At 46.1% G+C, this 21,631-nt stretch overlaps 1 protein-coding gene across 1 annotated transcript in view; it reads left to right on the top strand.

The window, feature by feature from the left end:
* LOC131259161 (uncharacterized) overlaps positions 1 to 21,165 on the top strand; it is a 58,339-nt gene extending 37,174 nt beyond the window's left edge. The window contains exons 3-7 of the mRNA XM_058260594.1: positions 14,349 to 14,547; positions 14,637 to 14,722; positions 14,784 to 14,913; positions 14,988 to 15,113; positions 15,187 to 21,165. Of these exons, the coding sequence (XP_058116577.1) occupies positions 14,349 to 14,547; positions 14,637 to 14,722; positions 14,784 to 14,913; positions 14,988 to 15,113; positions 15,187 to 17,973 (3,328 nt within the window). The 3' untranslated portion in view covers positions 17,974 to 21,165. The remainder of the gene's footprint in view (positions 1 to 14,348; positions 14,548 to 14,636; positions 14,723 to 14,783; positions 14,914 to 14,987; positions 15,114 to 15,186) is intronic.
* The last annotated feature ends 466 nt before the right edge of the window (positions 21,166 to 21,631 follow it).

Consider the following 21,631-nt stretch of genomic DNA (forward strand, 5'->3'; position numbering starts at 1 on the left):
GCTGTAAAGCGGAGCACAATAAGCCATCCGACGAATGGAATACTACCCCGGCCCTTCTTGACGCAGAAAAGCAGCACGTTGAACTTTGTTTTATTTATTTAATTGCAATCCTTAATGTTTAATGAGAATGGTTGGTTGTTGGTGTGCTCGCCCTCTCCTTCCCCTCCACCTTCTTCACCCCTTCGGGATAGTCATGTTGCCTGGTGGTGTTGTTGTCGGTTTGCTGTTTATGCTGCTGCCGCCGAGTTTGTCTACATCTCAGGCTGCTTTTGTTGCCCTCCCGTGTGCGTGCGTGTGTGTGTGATGATATGCAAACTATGGTGGCGTGTAGTATAGGCCTGGTTTTTGCCTATTCGTGATCTCGGGGTTGTTAGTAAGACCGAAAAAAAACAACAAAAGACACATACTGGCAACACGTTGTTGGCCTGGAATGTGGTATGTTTGTTTTCTGTTTTGCGAATGGTCAAACGCTGTTTTTTTTGTGTCGGAGAGTGGCTTGAACCTGTTGTTTGTCGGAGTATATTTTTGCAAACATAAAATATCGAGCGAGAGAGACTCAACTAACAGAGAAAAAAAACAAGAGTAGTTTACAATCATTCCGAAATCGGTAAACAGTAAAACTGGCTACAAACGCTAGACAACGTTATGTGCACGGTCGTGCTTTACTGTAATAAAAACGTTGCAGAGGTGTTGAAGTTTATCTCAAAACAGTCGTGGGCTCGTCGTCGCGGTCGTGAGGGAGAAATCACAAACACCCGAAGACGAAAACCGAAAAGAAACACCCAAACACACAATCGGAGCAAATGGAGACGCCCGATGAGCGATCGTTTGCATCGCGTGGGCTTCGGTTCGTGGGCGAGGGGCGGGTGGGCGAGGGGTGGCGAAATTTAAACCGAGAGTGAAAGCACTCGCGCACTCATCAGGCCAACGCACCGCGGCGTCCGTTTGGTTTCGACGCGAATTTTTCCCCATTTCCCATACCCACAAGCACCCAGATGCTCCCCAAACATCAGGCCGCGATCGTATCTTACGGATTTATGTGTATGTGTGTGTATGTGTGGGGTGTTTTTCTTGTGCATGGGGCAAGGTCGTTAGTAAGCGATGTTGTGATACCTCCTCTTCTGCTCGTCCGTGTTCATCTGTTTTATCTTGCTCACTCGCCTCCCGCAAGGGTCGTTTTTCTCATGGGGTGATTTTTCACCGATCGTTTGCCGAACACTCGTGAAGTCTCTGTCCGTTGGGGAAGTTTTTTACTTTTTTTTCTCTCCCACAAAAAGAAACAAGATTTATACACTCCGGTGCTGTTTTTGTTTGCCAGTTTTGTCTGGTATACTCGTTTGTTACTCTTGTAACAATTTTTTTTTGGGTTTTCCATTTGCCTTTTTTACACATAAAATTCAGAAAAAAATACTTAGAAAATAGTTTTTGGATGTCGTTTAATTATTGATTTTTTTTTGTGAATGAGTAAATTGATTGTATATTTGATATATTTGGTTATATTATTAACGTCAATTTATTAAAGAATATCAATTGCTTTTTCACTCTGCTAGGATAAATAGCTCTTGCTCGTTGTTCAATCTTTTAAAACAATGTTTGAAGTTATTACATCCAACTGTTTTTGTCCCTCTTCCCTGTAGTGCTAGCTCTAAAGAAGTGATTAACGCGATCGCAAAAATAGCGCCAGTGCGTTCATGATCATCACGTTTTTAAATCAGGGGACCGTGCATGCGTTGTGGTTGGTTTTTTTAATGTTATTTTTATGCTCCGACGTTAGCATACCCCTTGTATTGATGTTCACTGGCGCTCTCGTTGCTTCGCTCTTGCCGCAGCAACAGTTGCTGAAGAAGTCGGTTTGCATAAATTGGCCGATGTTAGATAAAGCGAACTCCTTTGCAAGAACGGAGAAAAAAAGGGAGAGAGGACCCTTGAAGATACTCGGTCGGGCGAGGACCCTATGTTGCTCGAGTGGTACAGCTTTTGGCAGATGAGTTGGCCACGCCACGTTGGTTTGCTGGGAACCAACTTGAAACGGGCCGGGGGAGTCAGCGGGTGGTTGCGATTGGCACGGCGTGGGGGCTTTGAACTTGCTGAAGGTTGCGGTTGCGAATGCAACGGCCCTTTTTCATCGCTGCACCGCAGCCCCTGGCATTCGGTTTTCTTGGTTCCGCCCACACATTCACCCACCGTTGAAGAGGCGCAAAAGATCATTTCACTCCCCGTTCTTACTCGATGGGGTTATGGGAGTCCGCCTGCTAATATCAACCGGCTGGAGCTGTTGTTTTTCTAACGTTGCATAACGCTGCCTGACCGTGAAATCTATTTCCAACTACGTATGTAGAATATTTGTTTTTCCTTCGTAAAAAAAGGTGTTTTTCCTTTACTTCTCAAAGCAAAACATAACGGAACGGAAGGTTCTCGCATTTGGTCCTATCGACCTTGGGTGCTTTTGAATTATAGCCCCATCGTACTCGTCACTCAATGCGTTATGGCGTTTGGCCGTCCCACAATTTGCCGATGTTACACGCTTTTGCAAAAATAGAACGTTCGCTCGTCTCAACTGTTTCGAAACGCAAACGCTTGTATCAATTAAGCTGTCGTTAAATCTCCACCCCAAAAGTATGACAAAATATTTTCGTAAGAACATTCCGTATGGTTTTATTGGTATTTTTGTTTCACTTCGTCCGTGTAAACAAATCACATTGAATCATCAACAGATTCAAGGGGGTTTGCCCGAAATGTGCCGTCCCCACCCGCTGGGACAGTTTTTGTTTGTGATTTTATTTTATTATTTTTACCCAACCAGCTGAACACTTGCTTCCTGTGTCACTCGTCCGAGCGGATTTATGTTCGCTATTTCGGGACCAAAAGTTGTGGTTGTTGTGTTTTTTTTTTCCTAATTTCCTTTCGATTTTTCGCTTTCCGAAAATATCGGTGGGCGGCTGGTAGGGTTTATTTTCGATGGCGATGATTAACCTGCGTTCTAATTTAGGAACGCGTCAAATATATCTTGGTCGGATGTTTATCAGCGTGTTCGTTTTGGTTTGTTTGGTTCCAGGTTGATTTTACTCGTTTATTTATCAAATGTTGTGGCTATTGAAAATTTTACTCAAAGTGAAAAATGCTGTTTTAAAAGCTTTTAAATATAACAAAATGCTCTTTCCCAGAGATTCCATAGGTTGACCAAAGCGAACCCTCTTGTTTATCAGTTTCAAAAGTTAATGTGAACGATTCTCTCGGAGCTATAAACAATTAAAGCACTTTCAATTTCCCTTTCATTTAGTGTTTGTTTAAGTTCGCACGGAGCCGGAAATATCGCTGCAGCAAAAAAAAAAAAAACAACCAACAACGGTAGCAAAACCCTACGGGAGCATAACGTTACGCAACATCGATTGCATCCGGGCGAGGGGGTTTTTTGGAAAGCATGGGAATCATTACCCTCCCTATCAGATGGTGCATTGCATTTTTGTTTTCGCCACATCATGTCAATGCCTCCGCCGTTTGGTCATAAAACGCGACCAGATTCGGTACGCAACGCTAAACCGAAACAGAAGGAGAAAAGTCGCCTCGAAGAGAAAGAAAATCGACATAAAGAAATTGTTCGCCCGGGAAGCATAGTGTTCGCCGGGAACCGGTACTGGACATGTGGATGCGGTCGAGTTGTTGGCCCGATCGAGTCGATCGTTCACTGATGCTCCGGCGATACCAAAACGGATCCCACTGGCTCTGATTCGCGCTGTGTGTCCGTCCATTCACTTCCTGATTGACACATTGGGAGCGCCGCACACCATGCTCTCGTCCCTGCAGTTCACTTTTCGATGTTTTCCGAAACCGACCATCGTTTCAACATGCTTCCTTTCCTTTTCCTTCATCTTCTGCTTCACGCCTGTTCCACTGATCGATTTAGCATAAATTGCAACGCATTTGTTTCGATCGTGCATGGACGAGATGGTCGCAGTGAAATTCGGCTCGATTTCGTTGTCGAAAGTGAAATTTGTCGTGGAAAGTTGACTGATCGGTGATCTGTTGTTTGGCCACCGCGTGTTACTCTTGCTTTTATTTCTGCTTTACGCTCAATCAGGTGTTTTTCAGGCACGATTTGCGATGCAGCATGCGTTCGCATTGGGTTTGCGGAACCGATTTCCATACAATTAGGACGTGTTGTTAAGGCAGTTTAGAGCTATCGCGGGATGATCTATGAATAGGAAATGATTTTTATTACAAGTGAATAGATTTGCAATGTCGTTAATACACCATCTGGTTAAATTCAAATCATTTAATTGTTATTCCACTCGTTTCGATTCCCTCTCGCATACTCGCAATAAGTTTAAAAATATCCAAGTTGGATAAAATAGGAGACTAATGAAGAAAGCAAACGATCGGGCAGCATAATTCGCGTAAAATTACCGCTTCTCGACGCGGCAAGTGTCGGTCGCCCGATGTCGAGTGCGCAAATCCGTTAATCTGGCCGCAACCTCAAGCGATCGGGCCCAATATGGGCCCCCAGTAAGTGCTTCGCACCATACGATCGACCTCAATACGCGTGCCTTCCCAAGGGGGGGCTGCAAGAAAAAGGTCACCGAGGGGCACAAGATCCGGACAGAACGTATTCGCTTAATTGACCCTGCCGTGCACTGAGTGTACAAAGAGGAGAAGAAAAAACATGGGGAGAAATTCTTCCAGACCGTGGGTAGTCAGGCGCCATCTTAAGCGGTTTATAGTGATCGTCGTTAAATTCCACCATACGCTTTCGATACGATTTTTTGCTTCGCCTTCGCCGGGCCAGGATCAATCTTGGTTCCTTTTACGGCAGGCGAAGGCTTATGGAGGGGGTGCATGTACCCGCAAGTATCGGCTTCTTCTTCTTCTTCTTCTTGGCGTAACGACCTCTTGGTCATGCCTGCCCGTTAAGGGCTTACGAGACTTGTTTCCCTGTTGTACGTGGATAGTCAGTCCTCTCGTACAGGGGAGGGTCCGGTCTCGGTTGGGATTCGAACCCTTGCCGTCGAGGTGCTGAGCCTCGGCGCTCATGGGCCGATTTTCTAACCGGCGCTACCGCTCGGCTGTCGCGGACCCCAAGTATCGGCTGTGGATCGTAAAAAGCGAAGAATCGACCAAATTACCAACACTCCATTTACGACCGTTGTGGGGACCAATTGCGTTTGTCATTTCATTTCTGATGCGTCCTCATCGATCGCCAATGCAGCAAAGGGGCAGCATCATGCCCCGTCGCCATTGAGAACGATCGCGAACGAGTGACCGATCCTGGCGGTTCGATGCCATAAATATGCCGCAACTGATGGTCGTAAAAAAACTACGGTCCGGATTAAAGGATAAAAAATCGATATGATGGACCGAACAAACGGGATCGTCAAGTTAAGTCGATGTCGTTGAACGATAGGAGCGCACCGCAGCATCAACTGGCCGGGAAAATTGAGCTATTGTTCGCATCAAAAGGTGATCGCAAAGGAGGAAGGTCCGCCCGGCTCTTGGTGGCTGTCCCTCTCCTTGGGGGAACGGGTCGCGGAAACCTTATAACGGTTCCTTCCGCTTTCACGAGCAGCTTCAAGAGGCTTGGAGAGTTTCGAATGAAAGCCCGATTGCGTTGATTAGGCTGCGGCGCTGGCCGTTTATTTTCCTCCCATTTCGTTTGTTGCCTCGTGTGAGCAGATTAACGTATGCTTGATGCTTGATAAACGGGGCTCACGTGTTCAATTTGGTGAACCTGTAAATACTCTCTCCTCGGGCCGCCGCTCGACACACAAGTGACACTTTGATCACTCGCAGGGCCTTCGGGCAACGTAATTGTGATATTTATAACTGGCGCCTCCGGTTTCCACAAATTATTTCCACGAAGAACTGGTGCCGGTGTTGGTTGGATCGGAAGAAAACTAAGATGGAACGGTGGAAAAGGGTGGCTTTCCTCCCTTGGGCCGTGCCAAATGAGATTAAAGTATTTAATCAGACGACGAGTTGGCCTGCTTTTTTTTCCCCCCGTAGACGTTCGTTTGAACGTAAACGGGTCGATTGTGTAACGGATTAAATTGTCCAGCGCCTAATCGTTTTTGTTTTATTCAAACAAATCAAGAAAGGCCTGACAGGTTGAGGGGGGTATGCTTTTCTTTTCAATTAAAATGATCCACTCTCTAATTTATTACACCGTGAATTTAGACGTGTTGTAGAGTCATTTATTAGCGGTCCTTTTTTATTTTCAATTTATTGTCAAGTGCTTTAATTTAATTTCGACTTATAAGTCAAATGGGTTGGGATTTTTTTTCAATAATATTTTTCTTTGAGAATATGTTCGTCTTTCCTTTCTCGTTTTCCTTCACACTCTCGAACATCGATTTACGATTGCGCATGGGCGATCGATTTGCGTACGGTCGAGCGGCTGCGGGAAGAAAATGGAGCAGTAAATGAGGCTTCATTTGTATAATTCCCTCGATGACTGTAACCGTGGGCCGTTCGAGAGCACTCGTTCATGCAGAACGTCTCGAGATGATGCCTTGGGGCGGAAAATTTCGAGTGGAAGGCTCGAAGGGCTTTAGAGTTCACGGAGGAGAATTAAAAGGGTTTAAGGGGAAACAATGAACAAGATTATGACCGTACAGCCGAGGTTGAGCCATGGAATGGACTGGAAATAAATGGATTGAATTATTTTCCCCGATTTACATAACGATCTCTTGTCGACCTAAAGTGGTCAAATTTGTTGGAAAGCGTGAAAATACGACGGATGATGTTCCGTGTGTCTTTTAAATATATTTCCCAACGTCGCAGCATCGATGTAGGTTCAATAAATTAATCTCTATCTAATTGCATCTCATACCAAAAACATTATGGGGCATCGAATTGCAACAAGGAAGAAACACGTAAACGATCGGTTTTTCCCCAAGCCATATTTCAGTTACATCGATCATACGGACACGAACGAACGAGTGTGGCAGACGTAATTTTGTTGCAACGGCCAACAATTGCCATAAAGTGCAGTGATTAGGACGTGTGTAATTGCAACCCAGTCCCCCAGCCCGAACAATCGAATCTCGAAGGTGGCCACCCAAATTGACACCTCCTATCTTGTTTCCTTCGATTATGTCGGTGCCGACGTTCGGGCGAACGATTACCGCACCGCGAAACTGCTGTGTGTGTGTGTGTTTGAGAGAGAGAGAGAGAGAGAGAAGGAAGAGGCGGCATGTAATCCGTCGCAAATCGCATAACTTGGCCAGGGCTCCGGCGGTCAACGGCACTGCAACCTGCAACCCAACCGGTCGTAACCGGCCAAGAAATGGACGCTTCATCGGACACGTTTCCCGGGGATGGGGTTTCGGATCGCCCTGCTTGCGGGGGGATGAAAAAACGGAGGCAAAAACCGGTTGACCGCCCCCAACGGCCACCCGTAACCGCAAGAAAGGCAGAGAGGAAGAAGGAATCGATCTGCACTTGGTTCGAGGGAGGTTACTATTTTCAGGAAAAACAACCTCCTTCGGATGTTGTTGTTGCTGCCGGGGTGGATTGGAAAAATAAAGTGGATAGTTGCCGTGAGGCATCATGCAAAATACCAATAAATATAGCATGGGTGCTTTCGATTTCCCGAGCAACATTAATCGATGAGTTGACCATTCGGTTACACTTAATAACGCTTCTTGCTCGAGAACACGTTACGATGTAACGCTTCCAAACGCTTCGATAAATGCAAATAAAATTTAAATAAACTCTGTGATACTTTTTTTGCCTAATAATTTAATCTGGGCTATCTTCCCTACGCGAGTCCTACTAACCTGGTTCGATTATTGTCCACATATTTTACTGATCTTAATTCCAGCCTCTAAAGGAAACGGTAAAAATGTGGTGGTAAATGGTCACATTGCAAACCTCCTGCTTCTAGATATTGCACGGCTGTGGTTAACTCTTGTTGACCAAGGCAAACCTAGCCTATGGCCCTACCACTACACAGCCGCGCCGACCCCTCCCCGGCTCTTCTGACCCAATTTTGTCATTTTCATCTCGTTAATTTCCACGCGATGCGCACGCATTACCACTTGTTAAATCCCGGACGTTCGAACGGGCTGTCGAATCGCAAGAAAAACCCCCTCCGGACCACCGACAGACACTCCACGAAACGAGCCCAATTTGTGTGCGAGCTTCTGCTGCTCAACCACACGCGCGCTCCTTCGTGGGGAAAAACACCTCCGAGCCACAGAAAATTCGATCCGCGGCCAGCTTGATTTCGACAAACCCATCATCCACCCGCAAACCAGACCGCAGCGAAAGAAAAACTGCACTCTAATTACCTCATCCATGCTTCTTGTTGCACCATTCCCTGTATCATTGGCCTCCCTCCCGCTGGGCAATGTGGGCCAATCGAAACAACTGACCGAAAATCTTCCGCTTGTTTTTTTTTTTTTTTTGTTATCATCGCGGTCAAGTGTGTGAAAATGGTGGGAAAAGAAAGCAATTAAAGCCGGTGTGTGGGAAGACACACGAGGATGGGCTGTGTGCTAAACCTTAACTGCATTCGAACGTAGAGGATAGCTTATTTAGTAGTTTGGTTTTTTAACAATGCGGGATTGAAGCTAGTTTTGCGAAATCTCTTAAATATAAGCAATTAAATTGTTCTACAACGGGGGTTCTTCACTTCAGTTCCTTCTTTTACTCATGTTCGACAATGAGTTTACCAATGTCAGTGTTGTCTTCCTTTTCGGAAGCGTTAGATCAAGCAATGCTTATCGGAAATTAGGCGCGAAAATAAGGTGTAAACAAAGAAACCACACCGTTCCTTCCACCCTTGTCCGACATGATTGCACCAATTATCGCAATCTCGAGCCGGCGCTTCCCACCGAAGCACGTTTTTCGCTCGATGCGATGCGATTTCTAGAACACGGAAGCGCCAAAACGGAAAACACAAATCCCATAATCGGCTCGTAAAGCTGAAGCACCCCACACTTAAGGTAACAGAACGCGCGTCGGGACTACATGCCTCTCGAAGCGTGTTCGGGAGGTTCCTCTTCTGGGCTGCTGGAGGTAGAACCCCCGAAAATTCCCCAAAAAAGAAAAAGCTCCCCCTCGAGTGCAGCGCAAGTGCTTTTTTTCCGTGCGCTCCTCCAAATTAGCGCAAATCATCCATGTTCCGGTAGTGTGTGGCTTTGGTGGGCGCGAAACACTACTGAAGAGGCTGGAGAATGGTGTTAATAATCTCTACCGCATTACCTAGATTTCCGACCTGGGGCCGAGCCGAGAGAAGGAAGCGGCTTCTGGATGGAGACTTCGTTTGACAAGAGGATCAAGCCCGGCACCTTCGGCTTCTTCGGGGTGGTGGAAGGTTAATGAAGTTTAAAGCGCGTAAACACACTTGTCGGTAGCTTCAGAGACATGCTAATGCACGGGGCTGCTGCTTCCAGAACGGAGTGGTGTAAAGATGTTGCTTCACGCCGTGTAGTGGCAATTTCGAACACTTGAGGACGCTTTTCAGGCGGGTAAAAGCGGGAGAAAAAAAGTAGCGGTTGAATAACTTTGCCATCGATCAGCCTCGGGTGGGCTCTGGTCTGGACGATCAAGTCGAGGGGCGAACAGCTCATCTGAAATTCTAATTTCGGAAAATACGGATGAAAATGTACAAGTTTCCTGTTTTTCTACCAACTTCGCTAAGCGAATGGGAGCGGCGGAGATGGGTCCTGGCGAGTGGAACTGCATCATGTCACGAAGTCACGAACAAGCCTTTTCCTTCCCGTGCGATCGTTTCTGGTTTGGGGCTCACAATATTTGTTCAGTTACAGAGCAGTATTTACAAACAAGTAGTAATGCAATAAACTCTCAAACTATTTTGCCTACCGATGTGCTATCATATTTCAAACGATTCAATTCGGCTTGTCGGCTGTTGCATGTTGTTCGAGTGGCTTCCCCAAAGTGATATCCAATGTCCATATTTGTTCGATAACGATCGTGCTAAGCCTATATTTTCACCAACCAACGACCATCATCGACCAAAACGGTGCGAGCGCTTTAGGGGTGGGCCGTAAAGCAAACAGTTTCCATCCTCCGATACCGTGGCACGCTTCCGCGGAAGCTCGGAAAATAAAACCCGTTTGCTCGCTCGATATGGCGCACTGTGGCACACCGTGGCCTTCCGGAGCGGAGCAAGGAAAATCGCTATGCGCAGGCCGTGCGACCGGACAGGAAGCGATCGCAACTGCGGGCACCCACTGCGGGCGCCTTTGCCGTGTGGAACAGCTGTGTTGAGCGTCTGTGATCTGGTTGGAGAGGAGGTCCACCTGGTCCTCGGTATCGAGGTGCTTGTTCAACCCGCACGAGGCACCGAGCTGGATGCGATTTGGAAGGCGGAAACAACCTCTCCGGTCGGACGTGAGGTATCTCGCCAAACAGTCGACGACTTGTGTGGAAACTTGTATTCTCTCGATGACTGATGCAACTGTCGGACTGGTAGAAAAAACAAGGTAATTAGAGATGTGTTTGGAGCTGCTACTGACCTCGGTACGTTGTGGATACGTTGGATTGATGTGCGCGAGGACTCTCGTCGCATTACTTCGGTATCAATTTGGAGTGGGTTAGTTGGGCGGTTCGTGCAGGAAACGTGTCCGTAGATGATGGAAGTTTATTTCTTTGTTTACGTTGATGTAGGAAACGTTCCTGAACGTTTACTTACAAAACATCACACTAGTTAAAGTAAAGCTCCAGCTCATGTTACTATCAAGACTATCGAAATGAGTTCAGGTATCTTCAACCCTTACACACTTTGTTCCCATGGTTTATGAAAATAAATGTATCAAATACATGCAACCAAGCCCCAACTCGTTTTCACCATATCAATCTCACCACCCGTTCGTGCCCTTTTAGGAAGTTACTTCGCATTTGTCTCGTGTTACAGCGGCGTGAGAAAATGGAAGCCTCTCAATGTCGGCTGCGTTGAGTTCAATTTAACATAATTTGCTTACGCTTAATGTCCACATGTCGCCGTTCGCCTTTCGGTACCGGGTGGACGAATTAGGAGCACGTTGCCAAAACTGTTTCATCTAAAGGTTCGCGGGATCCAAAACCGTCCAATCGACGGCGGTGAGGTGCTGGTGCCGCATTATTCATCTCGCCATCAGGCGAAGGCTCCCTTGACCCAGATGGGTGCCATATTTGGGATGTGACTGTTTTTTTTTGTGTGGAGCGCTCGTTATGTTACGTGCGCGCTGGGTCGCCTTGTTGCCTTTCATCATGATTTATTTTCATTTCCCTCCAGAAAGAACTGGCGCCGAGGTCCGGTTGACGGATAGCGAACGTCCAGCGCCGTATGAATGAACAAGAAGCTCGAGTGGGGCGACGACACGACTGTTGGTCCTAACAACGCGTTGGTTTTTAAAATATTTTAAATGTGCCACTAGAAGCGGAGGATAAACAAAACTCGCCCCGACCTTCGCAGCATCTCGTGATTGTACGCCACAGGGAAAATGCGGAAGTACCGTTTCGGCGTAACGCATTAAAACGCGGGGAGCGCCCTTGGACAACCCCCTATGGCAAAGGGTTCTACCGGTCGAATGAAGCGTTCGGCGTAGATCTCGAGGTGTGACTTCCGGGCATAATCCCGCCCGGATACAACGACGTGAGAAAGCCTAAACTAAACTTCCGCTCGAAAAACTCGTGCACCGAACGATCTATTGTTTCCAACCGGCGGGGGGGGGGTTTCCACTCACAAGATCGCGAGCGAAAGTCGGAAGCAACCAGAATGGAATTGTTGTGTCCCTGTCACTGTGAACTTCAGTGACGGAGTGGGTCGACTGTCGAGAGGAACCGTTGAGATGCAACACGAAAACACCCTTTTCATAGCGATGGATCATGGGAATTTCGATTCAAGAGGAAAACACCAGCTGTCGAGCAGATGATGAGAAGATGAGGCCGTTCGTTGACCGGACCAGAAACTTCGGATGACTTTTCGCCCCAATGCCCGGTCGTTCCCCGGAGTGATGGTCTTGTAAAATACCACGATGTGATCCGTTAAGTAACACAAATTCTCGAAATTCCCAGCACGATCGCCGCAAATCGGCCGGGTGCCACCGAAGTACCGTGCGCCCGGTAAACGGACAACCGGACAGAAACAATGGGAACGTCGTTTGGCGAAAAAAAACAGCGTGATTTTTGGGAAAGATGTTCCGCCGGGTTTATGGTTGAGTATTTCAGTTTCAACCCTAAGGATTTTCATGAATTATTAAGTTTTAATAAAACAACGCTAAATGCCGATCATGCTGGGGAAACAATTTCACAAGGTTAAAGTCCCGTGAAATTTCCCCTTTTCTAACTATCCTAAGCCGATGGCCAACGCGTTGTTACATACCCGTGCGTTCCGATAGAAACATCACCCAACAACGCGAGTTAACGCTTTGTTGGATTATGTCAAATCAAAGAATTTCCTCTACCCGCTATAGTTTCACGCTTTTCCGCCAACGAATGCCGTCGAGTTATTTTTCACGTCCGCTAAAGACACTTTGATTAATGATGGCGGCAAATGGCCGGCGGTTACTTTAGCCTTACGCAATGGTCCACAAAACCGACGGATGCTGAGGGCCGAAAATTTCGGCCTGCGGTGGAAAGTGTTGTCTATATGTGCTCCGAAAAATTACTGGGCCAATTTCCTTACGCCCCGAAGGCTCGAGGGAGAGATTTTTTTCTAAGGTCCATCATCGTTCATTATTATTGTGGCGTGTAACTACCGTGGACTTTTTAAACCAATCTATTCGTTTCGGTGGAGTTTTGTAGGAAAAAAATGTTCAGAAGAGACAGGTTGAACGATGAAAGCTAAACAATCTTTCATGGTAGATTTATGACTGGTCCAAAAACAATTTATGAAACGGGCAAGAGGAAGTGGACATTTGTACTTACGGCATTGTTTGCATCACAAGAGATGTAATCAAACATTTCTCAGCTCAATACATTTATTTAATAGTAACTATTGCTACTGGTCTTTGAGGTTTCGATCGGATATAGTGTCAGACTTATGCCCCCCAGAATGTGATACAGATACAGAACAATAAATACGAGGGTTGCCTTTTAGGTTTCGGGATTTGAAAAAACTGGTGATGCAATCTGTTAATTAACAATTTTATCGTAAAGTTTGACGTTTTTGAGGTTATTCGTACTCAGAACGTTTTGACATAAGAACGCTATTTGTGTTGTTAAAAAAATTAAAGTTTCAATCGACACGAGTCTTTTTTGAGAGATCTTTGCTTCTTCAGGTGTTGAAAAACGTTGAAATCTCAGTTTATTTTTTACGTACGGGAATTAAAAGAAGTCATTTGGTGCTAGATCCAGGACTATATGGCGGATGACTCATCAAATCGATGTTTTGAGTACACAAAAATGCAGTTGTTTGAGCCTATGTGTGAGAGCTCGCATTGTCGTGGTGACGGGTGATCCGTCGACGGCGGTTGAATTTCCTGATTTCTTGGAAGGCAACTGGCAAACAAATTGTTGTGTACCACTCAGAATAGACTGTTCTGCGTTGTTCTAGAGGTTTGGTTGCGATATATCCAGTTTTTTTTTTCGAAAAAACATGCGACCATTTGCTTAGAAGTGCTTCGTGCGTGAACAACTTTGGTTGGATTCGCCTCATCTTGAAACACCCGTACAGTCGATTGCAGTTTAGTTAAGGGCTCATTCGCGTAAATCCACGACTCATACCCTGTCACGATATTAAAGACGGGTTTGGAAGCACCGCAATCGTATTTTTCGAGCATTTCTTCCGACCAATCGACACGCCTCTTTTTTGAGAGATTGACAAATTTTGTGGAATCCAATACCAGCTAATTTTTTTGACAGTTAAATGTTCATGCAATATTAAGTATATGCTGGTCCCAGTAATACCTAAGGTTGTCTCTATCTCACAAAAAGTCACATGACGATCTTGCAATATCCGTTCACACACAGCATCAATTGTTTTCGGAACGATAACTGATTTTGGAAGACCTTCACGAAATTCATCTTGGAGTGAACTCCGACCACGATTTAATTTTCCAAACCATCGATAAATACTAATCATTGATGGAGCTTCATCACCAAAAGTTGAATTAAGTTCATTCATGCACTACTGCTGTGTCAATTCACGTCGAAAGTTGCAAAAAATAATCGCACGAAAATGTCCACGACCCAATTCCACAATTTGGCGGACATTGACACTTTTAACATTTTTTTAACAACACAAATAGCGCTCGTATGTCAAAACGTTCTAAGTATGTATAACCTCAAAAACGTCAAACTTTACGATAAAATTGTTAGTTGGTAGATTCCATCACCAGTTTTTTCAAATCCCGAAACTTAAAAGGCAACCTACGTAAACTTTGTTTTTTGCGTCTCTCCGACAGGTTTATGGGTGTCTGCGTTCAGGAAGGACAACTGCACGCCCTCACGGAGTACATCGAGGACGGTTCGCTGGAGCAGCTGATCGCGAGCAACACCGAGTACCTTCCGGCCCTTTGGAAGATAAGGATCGCGCTCGGGATTGCCCGAGGAATGCAGTACGTGCACGACGTCGGTATCTTTCATCGCGATCTTACCAGCAAAGTAGGTGGACCTAACCGGGTGGCTCGAGAGTGGTGTGGGTTCCATCGAGCGAGTTCTTAAACTTTAATGCAAAACTTTTCCTTCCGCAGAACGTGCTGGTGAAGCGACTTCCTGACGGTATGTTCGATGCGGTGGTCGGTGACTTTGGGTTGGCCGCCAACATCCCTCGGAAATGGTAAGTTGGAGAGACACTTTCAAAACGTGCAAATCAGCTAACGGAAGTCTTGCTTTCCCAGTGGTAAACCCCGCCTTGACACAGTTGGCTCCCCGTACTGGATGAGCCCGGAGTGTCTGAAGGGACAGTGGTACGATCAAACCAGTGATGTATTCTCCTACGGAATTATCTTATGTGAATTGATAGCACGGGTGAGTAGAGAACAATGTTCTTCTAAACAACAAAATGAATGGTTGAAATAATTACCGTGTTTGCTCCATTGTAGATCGAGGCAGATCCCGACATTATGCCTAGAACTGATACGTTTGGTTTGGACTACATTGCGTTTGCCGATGTGTGTCCGAACGATACGCCACCGGCGTTTTTAAGACTGGCCTTCTATTGTTGTACTGTAAGTAGTTGTTTTAGTAGAATTTCATCCAATAATATCTCCCTAATAAATATACATATTTCTTTTCTTGTAGTATGATCCAAAGAGTCGACCGACGTTCACGGAATGTGTCAAAAAGTGCACACTACTGTCCGATGTGTGTGAGGATAGTTACAATCATCTGCAGCAACAGCAGCAGCATCTGTACAGGCTGAGTGTGGCCAACGGAACCCCAAATGCGCTGGCGAACGGAAGCACCTCAACGAACGGTCTGAACGGTGTTACGACGCCCAGTACCATCATCACCTCCGCGAGCAGCAGCTCCGAACCCGTCCCGGCGGTGACCGAAAGTAGTTCCCCGAGCAACAGCAGCACAACAACGACCCCGTCCGGCAGTGGAGAGTACTCTCAGAATCCTCTGCACCACCGACGGTCGCTGTCGGAGAACGTGATCGTGTTTCCGCCGCACACAACGCCCAGCGATAAGGCGCGCTATCACATGTACCAGCGGGGCAACTCAGTCGTACGGCCGGCCGAACCGGCCATCCCTGAGTCGCCCACCTACTCTAACCAAACGCTGCGCAAGGTGGCGGAAACGATGCTGCTGAAGGATCCCCAGTACAAACCGCGCGCGAACACGGATCAGGGTGGCATACCGAAGGCAAACCCATTCAGTGCCCTATCGCAGCTGAAGGGCGTGAAGAAGATACTTGGTCCCAACCCGGCCGTCACGACGTACAGTTCTGGCGATCTGTTCAGCTCGTGCTTCGAAATATCGGCCCCCTACTTCCGGGCGTGGAACTCGGTGCAGAATCAGATCGTGCAGAATGCCCGCGACGGGCGGAGCTGTACCGGGATGGGTGGTTCGGGTAGTTCCGGCTCGGGCAGTGGCGCTGGTGAGGGTCAGCCGAAAAGTTTACCCAACTCTCCCACTTCGCCACGGAAAGAGTACGGTGAGGAGGACGACGACGAGCAGGCGGGAACCCATGCGATCGGTGGCCGACTGGCGAACGAGTACCGGAAGGTGTCGCTTGGCAACGTGCGAAAGTATCGGGCCAGCTTCACCGAACTCTCTAGTCATCCACTGTACAAGAGTGGTCAAATTGAGACTGAAGTATCGAGTACCGGCGCGACGCGGGGCACTAATCCCACGTCAACAGCGTCTAACACCATCACCTCAACGACAACCGTCAATTCTGCGCCCGCTAAGAAACTGCTGAACGGAGCCGGACCGCCTAAACCCCCCATACCATCCATCGTCTCGACGGAACCGGTGGAGGAGGAGTTGGAAATGACTGAACCCTTACTACCAACGGCGGGAAGCACCAAACGGCCGAAAACTATCAGCAGCAGTAGCAGTGGCAACAATCTGGTCCATCTTAGTAACAACAACAATAACAACGGGGACAGTGGCACCGAGGAGGGTCAAGATGGGGCGAGCTGTGATGGTGAACCGATCCGACCTGATGACGAAGTGTTGCTTAAATCCTCCTCCCGGACAACGATGGTAAGCGATGCGAACGCAAAAGATGCTTGTCCCGATGGAGGAGAAGGTGTTCTGGAAACACCACGCATTCTCACTCGGCGGGGGTCAACGGAGAGTGGATTTTTCTCCTGTCTCAATGAAGACTTTGGCACGTACAAGAGTTCCCCTTGCTGCTGCTTGGAGAGGATAGCGCACTGCGATTCCACTGATCGGTTGCCAATGTGTCGGTGTATGTTTGGAGTAGGAGCAACCGGGTCTAATGGTTCTGGAGCGGGCGATGGCATTACACTCTGTCCGGGTGGTGGTTTAATGTCCAACCAAACGTTAAACGATAGCTCGAGCATATTGTTCTTCGACGATAGCTCAACGACGGTCAGCTCGTTACGGAGCATGGATGATCTGGAGCTGTCGGATTCGATACGGAAGCGATTCAGCCATCATAACCATCACCTGCACCATCTCCACCATGTGCACCAGGTGCACAGTAGGCACAACTTGCTCAGCAACGTGGACATCGATGCACGTTCGATCGATATGGGTTTGATAAATCGGCTTGCTCTGGATTCGGAAATCAGCAGCATGATCCAGAAGAACCAGTTCGCGAACCAACTGCTCTACTGCAAGAACCGCTCGTCGTCGATCTTCACCGACAGCTCGGACGACATCAGCAGTCTGGCCGGGTCGGACTCGCTACTGTGGGACGACCGATCGTACACGGCCCTTCCGACCACACGCTCGGCGCAGATTGCCAAAATCGTCGAGTACTTCGAGCGCAAGGGTCAAACGTTCAAACCATTCACTGTACCTGATTCCCTGCAGCTGGGTTCCTCTACCAACGCCGGTGGGCACTGTGGGGCCGCCAGCGCGGTACACTTACCACACCATCACCATCACCACCATGGGCGACTAGGGCCGGGCACAACAACGGGTGGGGGCTGCATGGGCACCTGTCACAATGCCACGACGACAACGTCACCAGCGAACACAGCGACACCAAATGGAACGGCAATCGGCAACGGGGCGCGCCGACACTCCAGCACCAATGCGGCGGCGGCGGCCAGTGCGGCCAAGATGTCGCAGACTGAACTGAAGCAACGCTTCGAGTACGAGGCGTTCTGCTACGAGCTGGAACGTAAGCAACAATCGGTGGCTGGCAATGGTACGCATCGCCTGAACATCTGTGAAGGAAACGTACGCTCGAAGCTGCAGTTGTTCGACAAGCTAAAGCAGCAGAGCAACATCATCGCGGCCGCCACCAACGGCGGATGCACGGTTGCAACGAACGGAACCACCGCGCTCAACAACGGTGGCACCGTCGGTGGCAATTGTGCAACCAGCAGTGCATCATCCAACGGCAGCTCCAACGTAAACGGGTTAACCATAATAAATAAATGAATAAATAGATAAGTAGAATCTGGTGGAATAAGAGCGGACACAACTGTCGATCGCTCTGGAAGAAGGTACTTTGACAAAAGTCCTTCACACGATCGACGAAAAAAAACACACACACACACAAAACGGGCAATTGCAAAACAAACTGAATCGTACAGTGGAAAGATTACTTATCTACCTTTATATTTGTTAAAAGTGGTTGTAAGCAACAGAGCTCGTGTGTAATGGTTCTGCGACTAACGTAGAGTCCCAAAACAATGCGCCAAACAATTTTGCAGAACCTACAAGAATGTGTCAAATCATTGGAATGCGCTGTAGATCAAAGTGAGATTAGAAAAAAAAAACACATGCACATAAACATGTCCCAGTTTTAATGCCGACAGCAATATCCTGTTCGTCTCTGGCGGTAAACCGTTAAAATAGTTTGTCCGTGTAGAAAAGGAGTACGCTAACGGTACTGAATTGTATAGCATGTTAAAGAGGAAACAATAATGTCACTGTAGCCAGAAATAGTGTACTTTAATCTTGCCAAGCTCCTAGCAACACGTCTACTTCGATCGTCGTGTAGTGAAGCAGCAGAGTAGTTTTATACATAAACGAGGAAAAGCAGACAGTCCATCTCAACAAACGATGTAAAGTTGTGGTTCTATATTTTAACCCGCAAGAAACGCCCTTCTCCTGGGACGGACTAATCGTTTGCACGAAGGCCTTATAGTTTAAACTGGTTCATACGTAGAAAAAAAAAATCATTAGGATTGATACAAAGTAGCTCAATGAATCAACACACAGATTCCTCCATCCGGTCGGAAGTTTGCATCCGAAGAAAGCAATTAATAGAAGGACGTAAGTTACAGGTTCTTGTCTCCAACACATCAATCCGATTTCGTGTAAAGCTACTATCATTGTACAACAGTAAACGGAACAGCGAAACAAAAAAAGAAGGAAAATAGAGAGAGAGAGAAAACGAACGTGTACAGGTGCAGGCATATGCAAATGAATCAATTCGTAAACTTTTTGACGTCCATTTTTAAAGTAATTAATCATAGTGTTGCATTCAACGGAGGAAGTAGTTTGAAAGTAGAGGGAATCATCTAAGTTACACTTTCTTTAGAGTCATTGTAGCGGCTAGAGGAATAGAAAAAAACTACTGATATTTGTAGACATTTTTGTTATGAACTAAAACAAGGCGAAAGTGTCAAAGGAAGCAAACAGCAGCTGTGCAGAAGAATTAATGCCAAAAAATCTGAGATCTACACAGACATACACACAGAAACACACACACACATACATATTCTTAGAAACAACAAAATCCCGTCTGTTCCACCTTTTCTTCCTAAACTATTGTTACTAACACCGTAATTGTGACTATCGTGTATCGATTATCATCTGTATTGTCCGTCATGCACCTAGGTCTTCCGTACGCGCGGCTTGGAATCGGCTTCGTATTCCACAACAATGTTAAGTTAGAAAGTTCCGAGCCCCACAATCAATCTGTGGATCTTCCTATCGGTAATCATATCTTCAAGCAAGAGAAACAAAACCCTTATTAGTCTATGTTCTACCTCCGGTTTACCTGCAGCTATAGCTATTGTTCTGCGACGGTAGCATACCTTTCGTGACTAATCAACACAACCGTTAGAGTATATTTCCCTTTAACTTTAATCAGTTTTTCTCATTTTATTAGTAGCAAAAAGATGGGCATGTTTGCAATATACTGATTTAGCGAAACCTTGTTTATAAGACTAGCGTGTAGAGATTAGTTCGTTTTGTGTCCTAAGTTACTGTCATTAGTATCCATCTATGTACCGTAATCAAAATATTGTAGGGTAAGGGCGAAGAGGCGCGATACTTCCCTGCTGGGTGGGAAGTGATGTGATGGGGTGGCGCGATCACTCTCGCGCACCAGTTCTGAGATTATTTATTTCTTTCCCCTTGTCTTTTCACTAGTTTACCTTAATGCCACTCTGTATGTAGGTGATAGAAGTTCATCGTTACTTTTTGTAAGTGCAACACCACCTATTTTTAGAGCAGATCAGCACACGCACCAGCAATCACGTTTTGCACGAATGATACGCTACGTATACCGCGCTAGAGGAGAGGTTAGTTTCCTTACCTCGGCAGTTGGTAGTTGTTCGTTTGTACATAGGCAGTTTCGTTCAGATGGAGCACGGTGGGTCTTCTCCCAGACCCATCCCGTGTCGTATCCCAAATGATCGTACTAATTTTTAAAACCCTCCCCCCTCAATCATCACCGGAAACAGCCAAGTATTAGCGAAATATATAAATATATATATTTATCATCGTAAACTATCTTTTTCTTTTCCAATCTATATCTCTTATAAAGTTAGAGGCAGGCGAGTTACGTTTGCGAGCATCATTTCTCGTTTGATATACACTACTATAAAAAGGGAAAAAGCCAACATTTTTAAACACCAGATAAAGGCACCTAGTGCACGGCCACGTTCGGAGGCAAACCTTATTCCGAATCAATCACCTCGATGCGTTTGAAAATTCGATCCATCCAAACAAACAAGCAAACATATTAAAAGGCGGTATTGTAACGCAACCGTAGTACAACACGCGTTCGTTTATATATTGAACAATTGTTTATATTTGTCGTTCTTAGGACTTCTTGCAGGCAGGTTTAACGATACTGGATGTACATTTATGTCTTATCCTACCAAATCCCGTAATGGGGTTTTTTGTTTTCCGTACACATACAGGGCATATGAGGGAGCGTTTGTGTTTCCGACAGAAAGGTACGCAAGATACAAATGCGTGCAAATAAAAAGAAACGTTGTAACCGTACAAGAATGGCCCACTGAGGTCTCTTGATACATTTCTTGTATATAGTTATATACAAATATAAAATAAATATATATTTGATCACTCTTATTATTGTACCATTGGAACGTAAAAAGGAAACAAATTAGGTCAAATCTGTTCTACTCGTCAAAACTGTATTCAATCGGATTCGAGAAAAAAACGGAAAGCACACGATGACACAGGATAAAAAACAATTTCATTAAGGGCAGAGAACCCTAGCGGTTAGAAAATGTTTATAATTTCGAAATTACTTGTATGAAAGTCGATCAAAATGTTTGATGCATTCGAAGAGAAGAAAAGAGACAAAAACGTTGCAACTGTGTCAAATTGAAAACGGAAACAAAATGTTAATAAATAGTAGTGTAAAAGTATTCGAAAATTTTGTATATGTTTTTCATGGAACGGATGTTATAAAATATCACATTACTACCTAGTATTTGTTTATATTTCTATTCAATCTATTCCGTTCGGTTTGAATATGTTTCAAATGCTATTGTTAGATGATTGTAGAATTCTGATAAATCGAAACATAAATTCCACAACCCTCCCAATCGTCCGTACCGCCAAACGTGTTGCCATAGAAACATTTTTCAACCATGCGTTACCAAGCGTTACACGCGAAGGAAACTTTCTTAAGAAAATAAACGGACGCTTTCTTAGCAATGGAGCTTGAGCTTAAAGCTTTCTCATCTTCCAGTATCTCATACGCTTCTTCGCTGGATGTTGGAGCCACGGATTTGGTGATCTTCAAAGCACGCTCCGAGCCGTGTGAGTTCCGTCCCCAACGACGTACGGCCACCACAAAGCAGAAGGAGAAATGGATCAGCAGCGGCAG

The sequence above is a fragment of the Anopheles coustani genome, chromosome 3 (assembly GCF_943734705.1).
Source record: "Anopheles coustani chromosome 3, idAnoCousDA_361_x.2, whole genome shotgun sequence".
NCBI lineage: Eukaryota > Metazoa > Arthropoda > Insecta > Diptera > Culicidae > Anopheles > Anopheles coustani.